The sequence below is a fragment of the Moschus berezovskii genome, chromosome 19 (assembly GCF_049115385.1).
Source record: "Moschus berezovskii isolate FMDL1 chromosome 19, NW_MosBer_1.0, whole genome shotgun sequence".
Lineage (NCBI taxonomy): Eukaryota > Metazoa > Chordata > Mammalia > Artiodactyla > Moschidae > Moschus > Moschus berezovskii.
Genome location: NC_142478.1, coordinates 65,146,602 through 65,162,214, shown reverse-complemented (window position 1 = coordinate 65,162,214; position 15,613 = coordinate 65,146,602). Strand labels below are relative to the sequence as shown.

The window sequence follows — 15,613 nt, the reverse complement described above, 5'->3', positions numbered from 1 at the left end:
TTTTATTTCAAACAATTGCAAACTATGCTGGTCTTCAGTAAACTCTGACCAAAAAGGGAGAGATCCTGGCAGAAAGAGAATCTATCTCAAGAGGGCCTTTAACCCTCATATGTTTGATGATGCCTACAACGCTTCTCAGGTAACATTTTTAAATGCATAAAACAAAACACATGGAATTATAAAAAAACAATTACAGTATACTAAAATACAGTTACCAAAATACTTTAAGAAATAAATCTGTGATATCAATACAGAAACTTCATTATTAGTTCATACATTGGATTAACAAGATCTAACACTTGCCATAATTTCCAAGTGGTGGTGAGGCGAGCATAAACAACACTTAAGATATGGTCAACAACCATAATGGCAATATAATTTGAAAATATTCATGATTTCTATTGACTTCCTTGGCAGCTCAGTGGTAAAGAATCTGCCTGCCAATGCAGGAGACTCAGGTTCAATCCGTGGATTGGGAAGATCCCCTGGAGAAGAAAATGGCAACCCACTCCAGTATTCTTGCCTGGAGAATTCCATGGACAGAGAAGCCTGGCGGGGTCACAGAGTTGGACACGACTGAGTGACTAAACAACAACTGGTTACAAGTTCACAGGTACTGCCAATACTAGGGTTTGTTGACTCCATTCATAACCGAAGGAAATGCTGGGGAAATGGGTGGGAGGGAGGCTTCAGAGGAAGGGGATATATGTATATATATGTGTATATATATAGTTCTAGTTATGATTGGTTCACGTTGTTGTACGGCCAAAACCAACACAACATTGTAGAGCAATTATCCTCCAATTAAAAATTAAATTTAAAAAAGAAGGAAATGCTGAGTTCTAGCTAAAGGTATGAGTAAATAAAGATATAATTTTCCCCATACAAGTTCACGGGACTCCCCACCTCCCCCACTGAATTCTATTCAGGTTCAGAATCCCTTCCCCCTGAGGGAAAACAAGCTTTTATTATAAGCTCACCTAAAAAAAAAAACTCTCTTCAAAGTTCCCCAAATGTATATTTACCTTTCTACCACACATTTTGCTCCTTTTCAGATTACATAAACCAGTAGTTGTCTTTCAGCCACACCACAACTGGATAATCAGGAAAGAATTCATATCAAGAACTAAAGAAGGTAATTATTCTATTAGAGGCCATTGTTTTGATAAAAATATGCTAACACAGATTCTCCTTTAACATTCTTAATGATTTTATCTCACAAGTAAGAAAAGCAAATATTTCTGAAGATAGAAGTCCAGATTTTCTAATCTGTCCTATAAACAGTCTTTTATATTAGACTTTGTTCATTTGAAATCAGTCATGCAAACTACAGAGCTCAAAGAAAATATAGAAAACCCAGAAAAGGTCCATTACAAATATAAGTTTAAAGTTCATATTGATATTTTGTTGGTATAAAACCACTACCTGAACCATGAATCTGTAGTTATTAGGGTTGCTAAACCTACAATTTGCATAAAATAGTCTGCAAATACCATATCTCTTTATTGTTAATCTAAAATCGCTACACACTGTGCTCTGACCTAATAATTCAGTCAACTGCAGGTTTCAGTAGAAACACCAGGGATTCAAGTATGTCCACTTGAAAGTGTCCCATCATGGAACATTAATTAATTATTCTACAATAGTGCTTAATAGCACTTCATAAACTCAAAGCTCCACACAAATATTCAACATTACTGGGAGAGGAATCATATAGCACTATATTAATTAAAAATCTCCTTCAAATATAACGGCTAATAACAATGGGTTGCAGAAACACACTTTGTTGTTTTTGCTGCTTTTCCTTTTTTAATTTTATTTTTTATTGAAGTATAGTTGATTGAAACATACTTTTAAGTTACCACAAATTAGCAATTTACCAAATTTTATTGATAACACTCAAAAAAAAAAGAAAAGAAAATTAGACTCCAAACATTAAAAATCTTTTGGATTTACAATAATATATATAAATGTGAATTTAAGAAGATACTAAAAAGTGAGTTAATATGACTATTTCTGGATAGTGCAATCAAAGGATATTTCTTCTCTCTCTTATACCTTTAGAACTCCCTCTAAGCAATCAAAGGATATTTCTTTTCTCTCTTATACCTTTAGAACTCCCTCCAATTTCTATGACATCCATGTATTACTTCTTTATAATCAAAAAAGTTTTGATAACATAAAAATATAATGAACTTACTGTCAATTATTTTCCATATAGGTTAAAAAACAGAGAATTACTCCTTATATTGGCATGTACGAGAGAAAAATTTAAGACAATCTGAGTCCAGACAGTCTGCCTGCACGCTGAACTCACTGGGGGCACGCTGAACTCATCTCCTCCCAGGGTGGGCAGCTCCCTGGCTCTGCTGGCCTCTGGCAGCATCCCCAGACCATCAGAATACACAGCTGTTGCTCTCGCCTGCCTATATATGGACATAGTCTGTATTCACTGGATTACTGACTAACATGAGTACATGCCAGGAGGTGAAGGCAATCAAGCCACCAGAGAAGTTCTCTGAAGTGAAGTGATAACAGCTAGGCAACCTCACAGAAAACTCTGGCTTCTTTCAGCTGACTAGGATTTGGCACGCATGTGCAGGTACCCAGTTACATCTATTGGACTCATTTTTGGGAGCAAAAGCCACTGGCTTAAGCAAATGATAAATTTAAGTAAATCCATACGTTCTACGAGGGTGTGAGGAAAAGAGGCCTATCAGAAGCCCTGTTCTTTGGGTGCATGAACTGGGATAGCCACTCTGGAGAGCAACTTGGCAGTATCTATTCTAATTTAAAATGGTCACCTGTGACTCAGCAATTCTATTTCTCAGAAACTACTCTAGAGAAATACTCCCATATATGCACAAACAGGCATACAAGGATGTCCACTGAAGGATCATTTCTGTATGTTTGTTTAAATATTTATTTGGCTGCACCAGGTCTCAGTTGCAGCACTCAGGATCAGCATATGGGATTTAGTTCCCTGATCAGGGACTGAACCCAGATACCCTAAATTGGGAGTGTAGAGTTTTAGCCACTGGACCACCAGGGAAGTCCCTGAAGGACTGTTTTAAAGAGAGAAAAACTGAATTCAAACAAACAAAAAATACTCATTGTGGGAAGCCAAATAATGAACCCCCCTCAAGATGTCCATACCCTAATCCCTCAAACCGGTGAATGTGACCTTAGAGGGCAAAAGGGACTTTGCAGATGGGATTAAATTAAGGACTATAAGATGGGGAAATTACTCTGGATTATCTGGATGGGCTCTAAATGTAATCACAAGGGTCCTTGTCAAAGGGAAGGAGTCAGTCAGAGCAGAAGGTAGGATAACAGATCAGAGACGAGGGTGATGTACTTTCAAGTTTTGAGGAAGAAGCCACAAGCCAAGGAATACAGGTGCCCACTAGAAACAGTGAAAAAGGCCAGGGAATGCATCCTCCCCTAGAACCTCTAAAAGGAAGCAGATCTGTCAACACCTGACTTTAACTCAAGGTGACTCATTTAGGACTTCTGATCTCTAGAAATGTAATAGGTAAGTTTGCATTGTTTTAAGCCACTAAGTTTGTCATAACGTGTTAGCATAGCAACAGGAAACTAACACACCCATCAACAGGGGAACTGCTAAATAAAACTATGGTATTTCTGGAGTCTTGTGCTGCACTTAAAAAAATGTGGTAGATTTATATATATGGAGACAGAGAAAACCAAAACATTGAGGGTTTTTTTTTTATTGGAGGCTAATTATTTTACAATATTATATTGGTTGGTTTTGCCATACACTGACATAAATCCGCCCCGGGTCTACATGAGTTCTCCCTCCCGAACCCCCCTCCCATTTCCCTCCTACCCTTATCCTCCCTCTGGGTCATCACCGCATACCAGCCCCGAGCATCCTGTAACATGCATTGACCCTGAACTGGCGATTCGTTTCACATATGATAATATACATGTTTCAATGCCATTCTCCCAAACCATCCCACCCTCACCCTCTCTCACAGAGTCCCAAAGACTGATCTATACATCTGTGTCTCTTTTGCTGTCTCGTATACAGGGTTATCATTTGCATCTTTCTAAATTCTATATATATGTGTTAGTATATTGTATTGGTGTTTTTCTTTCTGGCTTACTTCACTCTGTATAATAGGTTCTAGTTTCATCCACCTCATTAGAACTGGTTCAAATGCATTCTTTTTAATGGCTGAGTAATACTCCATTGTGTATATGTACCAAAGCTTTCTTATCCATTCGTCTGCAGATGGACATCTAGGTTGCTTCCATGTCCTGGCTATTATAAACAGTGCTGTGATGAACATTGGGGTACACGTGTCTCTTTCAATTCTGGTTTCCTCGGGGTGTATGCCCAGCAGTGGGACTGCTGGGTCATATCAAAGTTCTATTTCCAGTTTTTTGAGGAATCTCCACACTGTTCTCCAAAGTGGCTGTACTAGTTTGCATTCCCACCAACAGTGTAAGAGGGTTCCCTTCTCTCCACACCCTCTCCAGCATTTATTGCATGTAGACTTTTGGATAGCAGCCATTCTGACTGGTGTGAAATGGTATCTATGAGGGATGTTGAGCATTTTTTCGTGTGTTTGTTAGCCATCTTTATGTCTTCTTTGGAGAAATGTCTGTTTAGTTCTTTGGCCCATTTTTTGATTGGGTCATTTATTTTTCTGGAATTGAGCTGCAAGAGCTGCTTGTATATTTTGGAGATTAATCCTTTATCAGTTGCTTCATTTGCTATTATTTTCTCCCATTCTGAAGGCTGTCTTTTCACCTTGCTTATAGTTTCCTTTGCTATGCAGAAGCTTTTGATTTTAATTAGGTCCCATTTGTTTATTTTTGCTTTTATTTCCAATATTCTGGGAGGTGGGTCTTGGAGGATCCTGCTGTGATTTATGTCAGAGAGTTTTGCCTACGTTCTCCTCTAAGAGTTTTATAGTTTCTGGTCTTACATTTAGCTCTCTAATCCATTTTGAGTTTATTTTGGTGTATGGTGTTAGGAAGTGTTCTAGTTTCATTCTTTTACAAGTGGCTGACCAGTTTTCCCAGCACCACTTGTTAAAGAGACTGTCTTTTCTCCATTTTATATTCTTGCCTCCTTTGTCAAAGATAAGGTGTCCATAGATGTGTGGATTTATCTCTGGGCTTTCTATTTTGTTCCATTGATCTATATTTCTGTCTTTATGCCAGTACCATACTGTCTTGATGACTGTGGCTTTGTAGTAGAGCCTGAAGTCCGGCAGGTTGATTCCCCCAGTTCCATTTTTCTTCCTCAAGATTGCTTTGGCTATTCGTGGTTTTTTGTATTTCCATACAAACTGTGAGATTATTTGTTCTAGTTCTGTGAAAAATATCGTTGGTAGCTTGATAGGGATTGCATTGAATGTATAAATTACTTTGGGTAGTATACTCATTTTTACAATATTTATTCTTCCAATCCACGAACACAGTATATTTCTCCATCTATTAGTGTCCTCTTTGATTACTTTCACTAGTGTTTTATAGTTTTCTGTGTACAAGTCTTTTGTTTCCTTAGGTAGATATATTCCTAAGTATTTAATTCTTTTCGTTGCAACAGTGAATGGAATAGTTTCCCTAATTTCTCTATTTTCTCATTATTAGTGTATAGGAATGCAAGTGACTTCTCTGTGTTGATTTTATATCCTGCAACTTTACTGTATTCATTGATTACCTCTAGTAGTTTTCTGGTAGAGTCTTTAGGGTTTTCTGTGTAGAGGATCATGTCATCAGTGAACAGTGAAAGTTTTACTTCTTCTTTTCCAATTTGTATTCCTTTTATGTCTTTTTCTGCTCTGATTGCTGTAGCCAAAACTTCCAGTACTATGTTGAATAGTAGTGGTGAGAGAGGGCACCCTTGTCTTGTTCCTGACTTTAGGGGAAATGCTTTCAGTTTTTCACCATTGAGGATAATGTTTGCTTGAGTTTTTTTTTTTTTTAAGAAGTGAGTTATACAAAGATATGTCTAGCATCAAATCTTTCATGCAAAAAAGAAAAATAATAAAAAGTGTCATGTATACACAAACACACAAACATACACATTCAACAATGGTCTTGAAAAGTATATAAAAAAATTATCATTGTCTTAACTGAGCTGGGGAGTAGGTGAAGACAGGATTAGTGATGGTAGTCAAAAGGAACTTCAGTTTCCCCTGCATTTTTTATAAGAATGTATTTATGTGTTGGTTTTTAAAAATATAATGAACACATAAAAATGTTAAAAACGCAGGATCAAAGTAATAGTCATACAAATTCTGCAGGTTTCTCTCCTTTCGAAGTAATTATGCATTTGTCCCATAGTTGATCACCTGCTGTTATTTACATTTGTCTACAACCAATGACTAAACATCTTGCAAAGCAGACTACACTCCTTGTGTTTACCCCACCACCACCATTGTAAAAACAATCCAGAAAAGGGGACAGAGGGGAGAGAGAGCATGGGGCATTTGCAGGAACTGACAGTCCTTGCATAGTGATCACCACAGGCACCTTACCAGACTTAAGAAAGAACAGGTGCATGACAATTCACCCAGTAGCCCTGGTGGTATTTTGTGATAGCCAATATGGAAGCCAAGAAGACAGATAATAATCAGAACTGATTTATTTAGCAAAAGCCTGGGCATACAATTGGAGGAAAACTGAATGAAGACTATTATCTCATCTGCCAGCCAGATTCCAAACAAACTGGGAAGGAACAATATTCCAAAGGGATCATAACCACACCAAAAAAGCACTATACCCACTCTTCACTACTAGAAAAAAAAAAATGTTGATGGGATAGTTTTGCTTTCATATACAATAGGCAGTTAACTCAATATACATAAAATAACTTCAGCAACATAGCACCTTCCAAAGAGAATGTAAGTACATAATCACATCCATCCTTATTTAATCCTTACATTAACCCTATTATTATCTCCCTAGTACAGATGACTAGGCAGTCTAACAATGGTTTTCAAGCCTCGACCCTGGGCTGGAATCAGACAGATCTATTTCAGCCTCAGCATTACTAGTAACTGTATGACCTTCCTCAAGTGACTTCATTTCTGTGCCACTGCTTCCTTATTTGTAAAATAAATAACAATAATACCAACCTCATAAAGTCTCACTGAGGATTAAATGAGATAATGGGTGGGAAGTGCTTAGCACATAGCCTGGCAGGCAATATGCTGACACTGCTGTCCTCCTGGTGGTAGAGGTGGTGACAATGATGGCAGAGATGTTGCAGTGGAAGAAATGAGGGATTAGTAAAGGTAACTGAACTTGCCCAAGGTCACACAGCTAACAGTGCAGAGCTAGAATTTCAATCCCAGTCTGGCTCTCTGAATCTGATTTTAACCTCCAGGCAATACTATCTCCCAAGGTCTTCAGGTACTTCATCCTAACTTTGTAGCTAGCCAGCCATGCCTGAGAATGTTTTAATTCAAGTATAGCTGATTTACAATGTTGTGCTAATTTCTGCTGCACCGCTAAGTGACTCAGTTATACACGTGTAAACATTCCTTTTTATATTATTCTTTCACCTGAGAACTTCTGAGCCATTTGCCGAACTGAAAGAACTGTACCAAAATTCAGTGACTCTTATTCCAGTGCTCATTAAATACCTGATAATTAATTCTCCTGGTAAACAAAGGTAGCTTATTCATTTACTCATTAACTCTTCCAAATCTAGAATTTGAATTTCTCTAAAAGTACATAAACACTTTCCAAAGGTTTCTGACCAAAGGATAAACAGGTGGCAGTATCCTCCTAGGAGAACAGATCAACATTTATGAATTTAAATATCATCTCAAAGCTTTTACTTGAGTGTAATACACTCTGATGCTGGGAAAGGTTGGGGGCAGGAGGAGAAGGGGACGACAGAGAATGAGATGGCTGGATGGCATCACCGACTCTATGGACATGAGTTTGAGTGAACTCCGGGAGTTGTGACGGACAGGAAGGCCTGGCGTGCTGTGATTCATGGGGTCGCAGAGGGTGACTGAACTGAACTGAACTGAATATAAGTATTCAAAGCCTTGTCTATTTCAGCTGACTACCTCCAAGCCCAAAATGTTCCTTCCCTTATATGACAAGACAAAACCAAACCAAAGAGCTATTTAGTCTTTTTCACTTCCTAAATAATATCAATAAAGTATTCTGGGCTTCCATGGGTTTTGTTGTATTGAAGTACAATTGGCATATAATAAACTACACAAGTTTAAAGTGTACAATTTGAAGAGTTTTGACATATGTACACATACAACATGAATTCACCACCATCAAAATAGGGAACATTACTATCAGCCCAAAAAATTTCCTCATAGACCTTTGTAATCCTTTCTCCCAACCCTTCCTGCTTGTCTCCATCCCCAGGCAACCACTGATGTGCTTTCTGTAACTACAGATTAGTTTACATTTCCTAGAATGTGCACTCTTGTAAGACCGGGCTCTTCCACTCAGCATAAATCCATGTTGTCAGTATCAACAGCTCATTCATTTTTATTGCTGAGTAGTATTCCATTATATGGGTGTACCACATCTGCTTACCCATTCACTTGTTGATGGATGTTTTTATTATTTCCAGTTTTTGGCAATCACAAATAAAGCTGCCCTGAACATACATGTTGAAATCTTTGAATAGTGCTGGGGTTTGGGAGGAGGGAGGCGATGAAGAAAGGGGTCCTAATAAATAAACACAATGAAAAATGAGAAACACTAACCAAATTGCTTGGGTTCAAAATTAATCTAAACTACGGAGTAAAAAATATCTTGGCTACCTTGAGCAAGTCAGTGAGTATCTCTACCAACACCCATATGTATGCCGCTTGTAAAATGTGACAGGAAGCTGAAATCTTTTGGAACTCCCACAAAGAAACTGAGACCCGGGTTCGATCCCTGGGTTGGGAAGATCCCCTGGAGAAGGAAATGCCAACCCCCTCCAGTACTCTTGTCTGGAGAATTCCATGAATGGAGGAGCCTGGTAGGCTACAGACCATGGAGTCGAAAAGAATCAGAACTGATGCTTTTTCCTTGTAAATTCACTTTCATTTAGAAGGACTAATGTACTATGAAATGTAATGCAAAATATTTTGAGTTCAATAATATTTGAGTTGTCATTTTTGAGCTACTGCTTTTTTATTTCTCTTAAATTTATATTTAATTCAACACTTAAAAAATAACTTCCTGCATGCTTTCACTTTTTGCCAACAACATAAAATGAAATACAGGTGGCTATTTTAAGGGGCTTCCCTGGTGGCTCAGTGGTAAAGAATTCACCTGCCAAGGAGACGTGGGTTTGATACCTGGGTTGGGAAGATCACCTGGATTAGGGAATGGCACCCCAGTCCAGTATTCTTGCCTGGGAAATCCCATGGACAGACGAGCCTGGCGGGCTATAGTCCTTGGAGTCCCAGAAGGGTAGGACAAGACTTAGTGACTAAACAACAACAGCTATTTCAAAGGCCAAGAAAGAGCTTCACTCTGCATCTTTAATTCACTCAGAGTAGATTCAAAGTTCCTATCTACCAGGCCCTACTTGATTTTCAGCCCCCACCTCCATCCAATCATTCATTCTCCTCTCCCCCTTTGTTTTCTGGGCTCAGAGATCCACACTAAGGATGCTAAGGCTGCTTCCCTCTCAGTGACTTGGCTCTTGATGTTCTCTGTCTGGGATATGCTTCCTCTACTAGCTATACGGTACACTCTCACTATGCCAAAGCCTTTGACTGTGTGGATCACAACAAACTGCAGAAAATTCTTCAAGAGATGGGAATACCAGACCACCTTACTGGCCTCCTCAGAAATTTGTATGCAGGTCGAGAAGCAACAGTTAGAACCGGACGTGGAACAGTCTGGTTTCAAACTGGGAAAGGAGTACATCATGACTGTATATTGTCACCCTGTTTATTTAACTTATATGCAAAGTACATCATGTGAAATGCTGGGCCGGATGAAGCACAAGCTGGAATCAAGACTGCCAGGAGAAATATCAATAACCTCAGATATGCAGATGACACCACCCTTATGGCAGAAAGTGAAGAGGAACTAAAGAGCCTCTTGATGAAAGTGAAAGAGGACAGTGAAAAAGCTGGCTTTAAACTCAACATTTAAAAAACGAAGATTCATGGCATCTGGTCCCATCGCTTCATGTAAATAGTGGGCAAACAATGGAAACTGTGATAGACTTTATTACCTTGGGCACCAAAATCACTGCGGATGGTGACTGCAGCCATGAAATTAAAAGACACTTGCTCCTTGGAAGAAAATCTATGACCAACCTAGACAGCATATTAAAAAGCAGAGACATTACTTTGCTGACAAAGGTCCATCCAGTCAAAGCTATGGTTTTTCCAGTAGTCAAGAATGGATGTTGAGAGTTGGACCATAAAGAAAACTAAGCTCCGAAGAATTGATACTTTTGAGCTGTGGTGTTGGGGAAGACTCTTGAGAGTCCCTTGGACAGCAAGATCAAACCAGTCAATCCTAAAGGAAATCAACCATGAATACTTACTGGAAGGACTGATGCTGAAGCTGAAGCTCCAATACTTTGGCCACCTGATGTGAAGAACTGACTTCTTAGAAAAGACCCTGATGCTGGGAAAGATTGAGGGCAGGAGAAGAAGGGGATGACAGAGGATGAAGTGATTGGATGGAATCACCGACTCAATGGACACGAATTTGAGCAAGCTCCGGGAGTTGGTGATAGAGAGGGAAGCTTGCCGTGCTGCAGTCCATGGGGCTGCAAAGAGTCGGACACAACTGAACAGCTGAACTAAACTGACACTCACTTCTTTCAGGTCTCAAATGCCATCCCAGGCTTTCCTCTCTTGCCCACTGTATATAAAATAGAGCCCTCCCCCATCCCCATTACCCTCCAACCCTTTTACCCAGCTACACTTCTCTCCATAGCACTTATCATTGGACATAATGTATACACGTCCTACGTTTAACAGTATTTGTTACTGTCTATATCCCCCACTAAAATAAAAGCTTTTTTAAGAACAAGGATTTTATCTACCGGCTGCTATGCTCACCTCACAACAGTAAGCTCAGCTCACCTCTGAATTCCACAAACACTTGAATGAATTTGTTGATTAAACACTATATACTGAAAAATAAACAAATTAAAAAAAAACCTTCTGTTTAGAATTCACAGGGAAGAAAATTTTTTTAATTCAAATGACCTGCTACTGCTTAAATTGAAATGCTAAGTTAATGCTGATCTACTTTTCAGGATTGGTTCTTTTTTCAGATTGACATTTAACTTTAAGCTACACTTACAGATGAAAAGAACACTGGAATTTAAAGACAGGAAAGCCAGCATTTAGTCATTTGCCCTGCCATAACTAGCTATGTTGTTGTTGTTCAGTCACCCAGTAGTATCCAAATCTTCACGACCCCCTGGACTGCAGCACGCCAGACCTCCCTGTCCCTCACCATCTCCCAAAGTTTGCCCAAGTTCATGTCCATTGCATCTGTGATGCCATCCAGCCATCTCATCCTCTGATGCCCTCTTCTCCTTCTGCCCTCAATCTTTCCCGGCATCAGGGACTAGCCTGCTCCCAGACAAAACCTTTCCTTATCTCAGATAACTTCTCTCTAAAATGAGGGGAAGGAAATTCCCTGCCTGTGCAATGGTTAGGGCTCTGTGCTCTCACTGCTGAGGGCCTTGGTTCAATCCCTGGTCAGAGAACTAGGATCCCACAAGCCACACGGTATGTCCAAAATAAATAACATTTTAAAAAAATGAGGTTGATGTTTGACAGAAAATAACAAAATTCTGTAAAGCAATTATCCATCAATTAAAAATAAATTTAATAAATAAACAGAAAAAAATAAAAAAGGAAAAAATAAATTAGAAAAATTGAGATTGGTTTAAAAAAATTTTTTTAATAATAAAATGAGAGAAACAAATATCTCTAAGGTTCCTCCTAAAATTCTGAGAGTCTGTTACAGCTAGTGCAGTCTTAAGAATGTTGCCAATCATAAATCACTTAACTCAGTTTGAGTCTCATCTTTCTAATCCCAAATTGAAAGATTCTATATAACTATAAAATCCTGTAAAAATTGTTCATTTTTACCCAGGTGTCCACTAGAAAGTGTGGCCTGGAAGAATATACTACATAGGGGTGGCGGCATTTCAAAAGTTAGGTGTTTGGTTTTTTTTGTTTACCTAGCTGCTTCATGTCTTAGTTGAGGCATGTGGGAGCTAGTTCTCTGACCAAGGATTGAACCTGGGTTCCCTACATTAGGAGCGCAGAGCTCTGGCCACTGACTGCCAGGGAAGTCTCCAAAAGTTAGTTTTTAAAAAGTTAATGAACCTCTAATCTTCCTCAAAAATACAAAGAATAAGTCACTAGAAAGGAAGTAAAGATATCTGTTTATTACCCTATCTTTAACCAGTTATTGAATTTAAAATAATTACAAACATGAGCATCATACACACATGATTAGTAGCAGGTATGTTTGAGACCAAATAGAGCTGAGTTAATGTCAGGCTCTCTTCTCCAGTTATGTGATCCTGAGCAAATTGCATACCTGCTCTGCAGTTTACTTGCCTCATCTTACACGGATACAATATTTACAACTGTTAAAACAGGTAACAATATTTAGCTACCAGGATCCTTTTTTTAAAAAACCAAGATCCCTTTGAGAATTTAATAAATGCCTGACACATATGACATACTTAATCAACATTATTATTATTAAATAAATAAATGTGAATACACCCACAAAAAACACAAATCTAACAAAACATTCTTAGCTGCTTCTCCTGATACTATGTTGCCTGTATCACATATGGAAAGAAATGAAAAAAGTTCTGACTATAGTCAGAAGTGTTTATCACCCATAAACATATTGGTTTCTGAGAGGTCAGACAACAAAAAAAATGTTTAAGAGTTTAAAAAAAAACTTACAGGTCAGAGAGGTTCTTTCTTTTAAAATCATTCTTCTGTGGAAATACCTGACAAATATTCAGTACATTTATATGGTAAACATCTTAGGAAAGCCAACTTCAAGTATTTTTAATGGAACCTACACTTTTTAACCCTAAAAATAAACTATATACAGATAAAAATTTTGGATCTGTGAACTTAGTCTTGAGGAACAAAGAGCTTTCCACATTTCACCTACAAGAGAGCCAATTAAATCCAAAGATTCCACCATCATAGCATAATGCCCCTTGAGCTTTCAAGCAGATAAGACACTCAGACACACCTTGCTTTTTATAGAAAAGGCCCAAATGAGACATGATAAACCTCCAATTCCATGTTAGGAATTCCCTATCAATTTGCACATGCCTTTTTTTGGTTAGACTGTAAAATAAGTCATTAGGAGTTCAAGTGGAAATGCTGCAACCTCAACCTCGAATCCAGACACAAAAATACAGAGGACGGTATTCCCATCTCAGACAAATCCAAATGTCTCCGCCAACGGGATCCCGTCATTACCCTTTCCAGAAACACACAGTAATGGGGTTTAATCCGTTTCTATAAATGTTCGTTGTGTTGAAAGCCAAAGTGCCTGCAAAACCGCAAAACACAAAAAGATTCCTCGCATTCCGTTTATAGCCAACAGACAGGCCAGCCTCTCTGCGCCCTACCCCTGAGAGTCCTCCTTGCGACAATAAGAATTTCGTGCCACCGGATGCTTCCTACACGTCAAAATGCCATCCCGCAAAGTGGAGGGGGGTGGGCAGTGCCTGGATCAACCGATCCTGCCGGAGCTCCCACCCCGGGGCAAACACGGGAACCTAGTGAAGTCGGTGCAAAGTTCCCATCCACCCAGCATATTTGGTTTCCTTCTGTCCCCAAACCCAGCGGCACAACTGCTGAGATTTGCTTCTGCACCTGCCACGGCTCCTAAGCCTGGGCTTCTCCCCGACCCCCGCGATCACAGAAAGGCCTTGTGGCCTAAAACGTTCACGACTCTTGGGGAGAGCGCATTGAGGACCGCCGCAGCATCCCCCTTCGCTGTCCACACAGCCAGCTTGCTTCCCTGACAAAGGCCCCGTGCCAATCCCCGGCACGACACACAGTAGTTGCTGGAATGCCCATCACCTACTGGCAGCTGTCACTACCTTCTCCCGAGAAAAATAAACAACACACACACACGCACGCACACACACACACACAGCACTGGGGTATGACAACACGGGGGGAGATGTAAAGCGCTAAAATTAAAAAGACCCCAAAGCTAAGCAGCCTGGGTGTGCCCTGGAAGTGCGTCCGAGGGGCCCGTGGGGGAGGGGAGATAGGGCCCGGGAGGCGGCGGCGGCTCCTCTGGGGCGTGAAGGCCGGGCCGGGTGATGGTCTAATAAAATGCTGGGAGTCGGAATGTTCAAAATGAAACCACAAATGAAATCCCCAGCGGGCCTGAGGCCCCGGGTGGTCTGCAGACGAGCGGCGCGGCCCGCACCTGCCTGCCCAGCGCCCACACACACACACACACCTGCCGGGGCAGCCCTCTGGGGCCCTCGGGGTCCGGGGCGAAGCGGAAAGAAGGCCTGACCCCAGGGGTGCGGGCCGGGTGGGCTAATCTGATGGTGAAGGCCAGGGGGCAGCCTCGCTCACCTCTAGGTCGGTGTCGGCGGCCTCCGGGGCCCCGAGGATCTCGCTGGGCAGCTCGGCCAGGTCGGTGACCCGGATCAGCCCGTCGTGCAGGAAGATGGTCTCCTCCTTCACCGAGAGCCACTGCGCCGAGTCCGCGGCCGCAGCCGCCGCAGCCGCCGCGGCCGCCGACGAGCCCATGGCCCCGGCTGAGGGGTTGGCTGTGAGGAGCAGCCGCCCGGCTCGGCGAGATACGAGCAGGAGCCGCCGAGTTCACCAGTCCATGGCAGCAGCCGCCGCGCCCGCCTGCAGCGCCCCGCTCGCCGCCTCGCCCGTGCAGCTCCGCCCTAGGACGTCCGAGCTGCCATCCTCCCACCCCTGGCCCCGGAGACCCCGGCCCCGCCGCCACCGCAGCTGCCGCCGCCCTGAGGAACAGGATCCGCCTCTGCCGCTCGGCAGCCAACTGTCAGTGAGGCGCCATGTTGGGGGCAGGGCTCCCGGCATGCCCCGCGGAGCGGACAATACTGGCCCCGCCCACTCGTCTGGCCCCGCCCACCTACCGAAGGCCCGGGGACAGCCAGGTTGGCTGGACTTTCGCCTAGCCATTTTCTGCATCTTGCCCTCAGAGTGACCTCCCACGTCCTTTACATTTCCAGGGCGCCGTACGTCTGCACTGTTCCAGGAGAAGAGGGCAGCCTTCCTCTACTCTCCTCCCCTCTGCTCATGTGTGCACCCCTCTTTCTCTGGCCAGAGTCCCACCGTGGGCACCTGGGCAGACACATGGAAGTTCACGGGCTGCTTGCACGTTTAAATAAGATATATGCAAAAACATGGCTCACAGTAGATGCTGCACATTTGTTCATAAATACTTGGTCGAAACGCACAGTAGGTGCTACATATTCACTACAAATTCTTGTACCCAATAAGCCCTCAAAATCTCGTGAAAATAAAGCACCGGTCACAATGTCTGGTGTCTGGCCCTTAATAAATGCTCCAAGAGGGAGTTAAAATTATTCTTATATTCCATCACTATTCAACACTGATTGACATACACCTTA

At 41.5% G+C, this 15,613-nt stretch overlaps 1 protein-coding gene across 2 annotated transcripts in view; it reads right to left on the bottom strand.

The window, feature by feature from the left end:
- HECTD4 (HECT domain E3 ubiquitin protein ligase 4) overlaps positions 1 to 15,042 on the bottom strand; it is a 175,500-nt gene extending 160,458 nt beyond the window's left edge. For both annotated transcript variants that reach the window (XM_088828234.1, XM_088828233.1), the window contains exon 1: positions 14,580 to 15,042. In XM_088828234.1, coding sequence (XP_088684360.1) covers positions 14,580 to 14,756 — 177 coding nt within the window. In that variant the 5' untranslated portion in view covers positions 14,757 to 15,042. The remainder of the gene's footprint in view (positions 1 to 14,579) is intronic.
- Between the last annotated feature and the right edge of the window lie 571 nt (positions 15,043 to 15,613).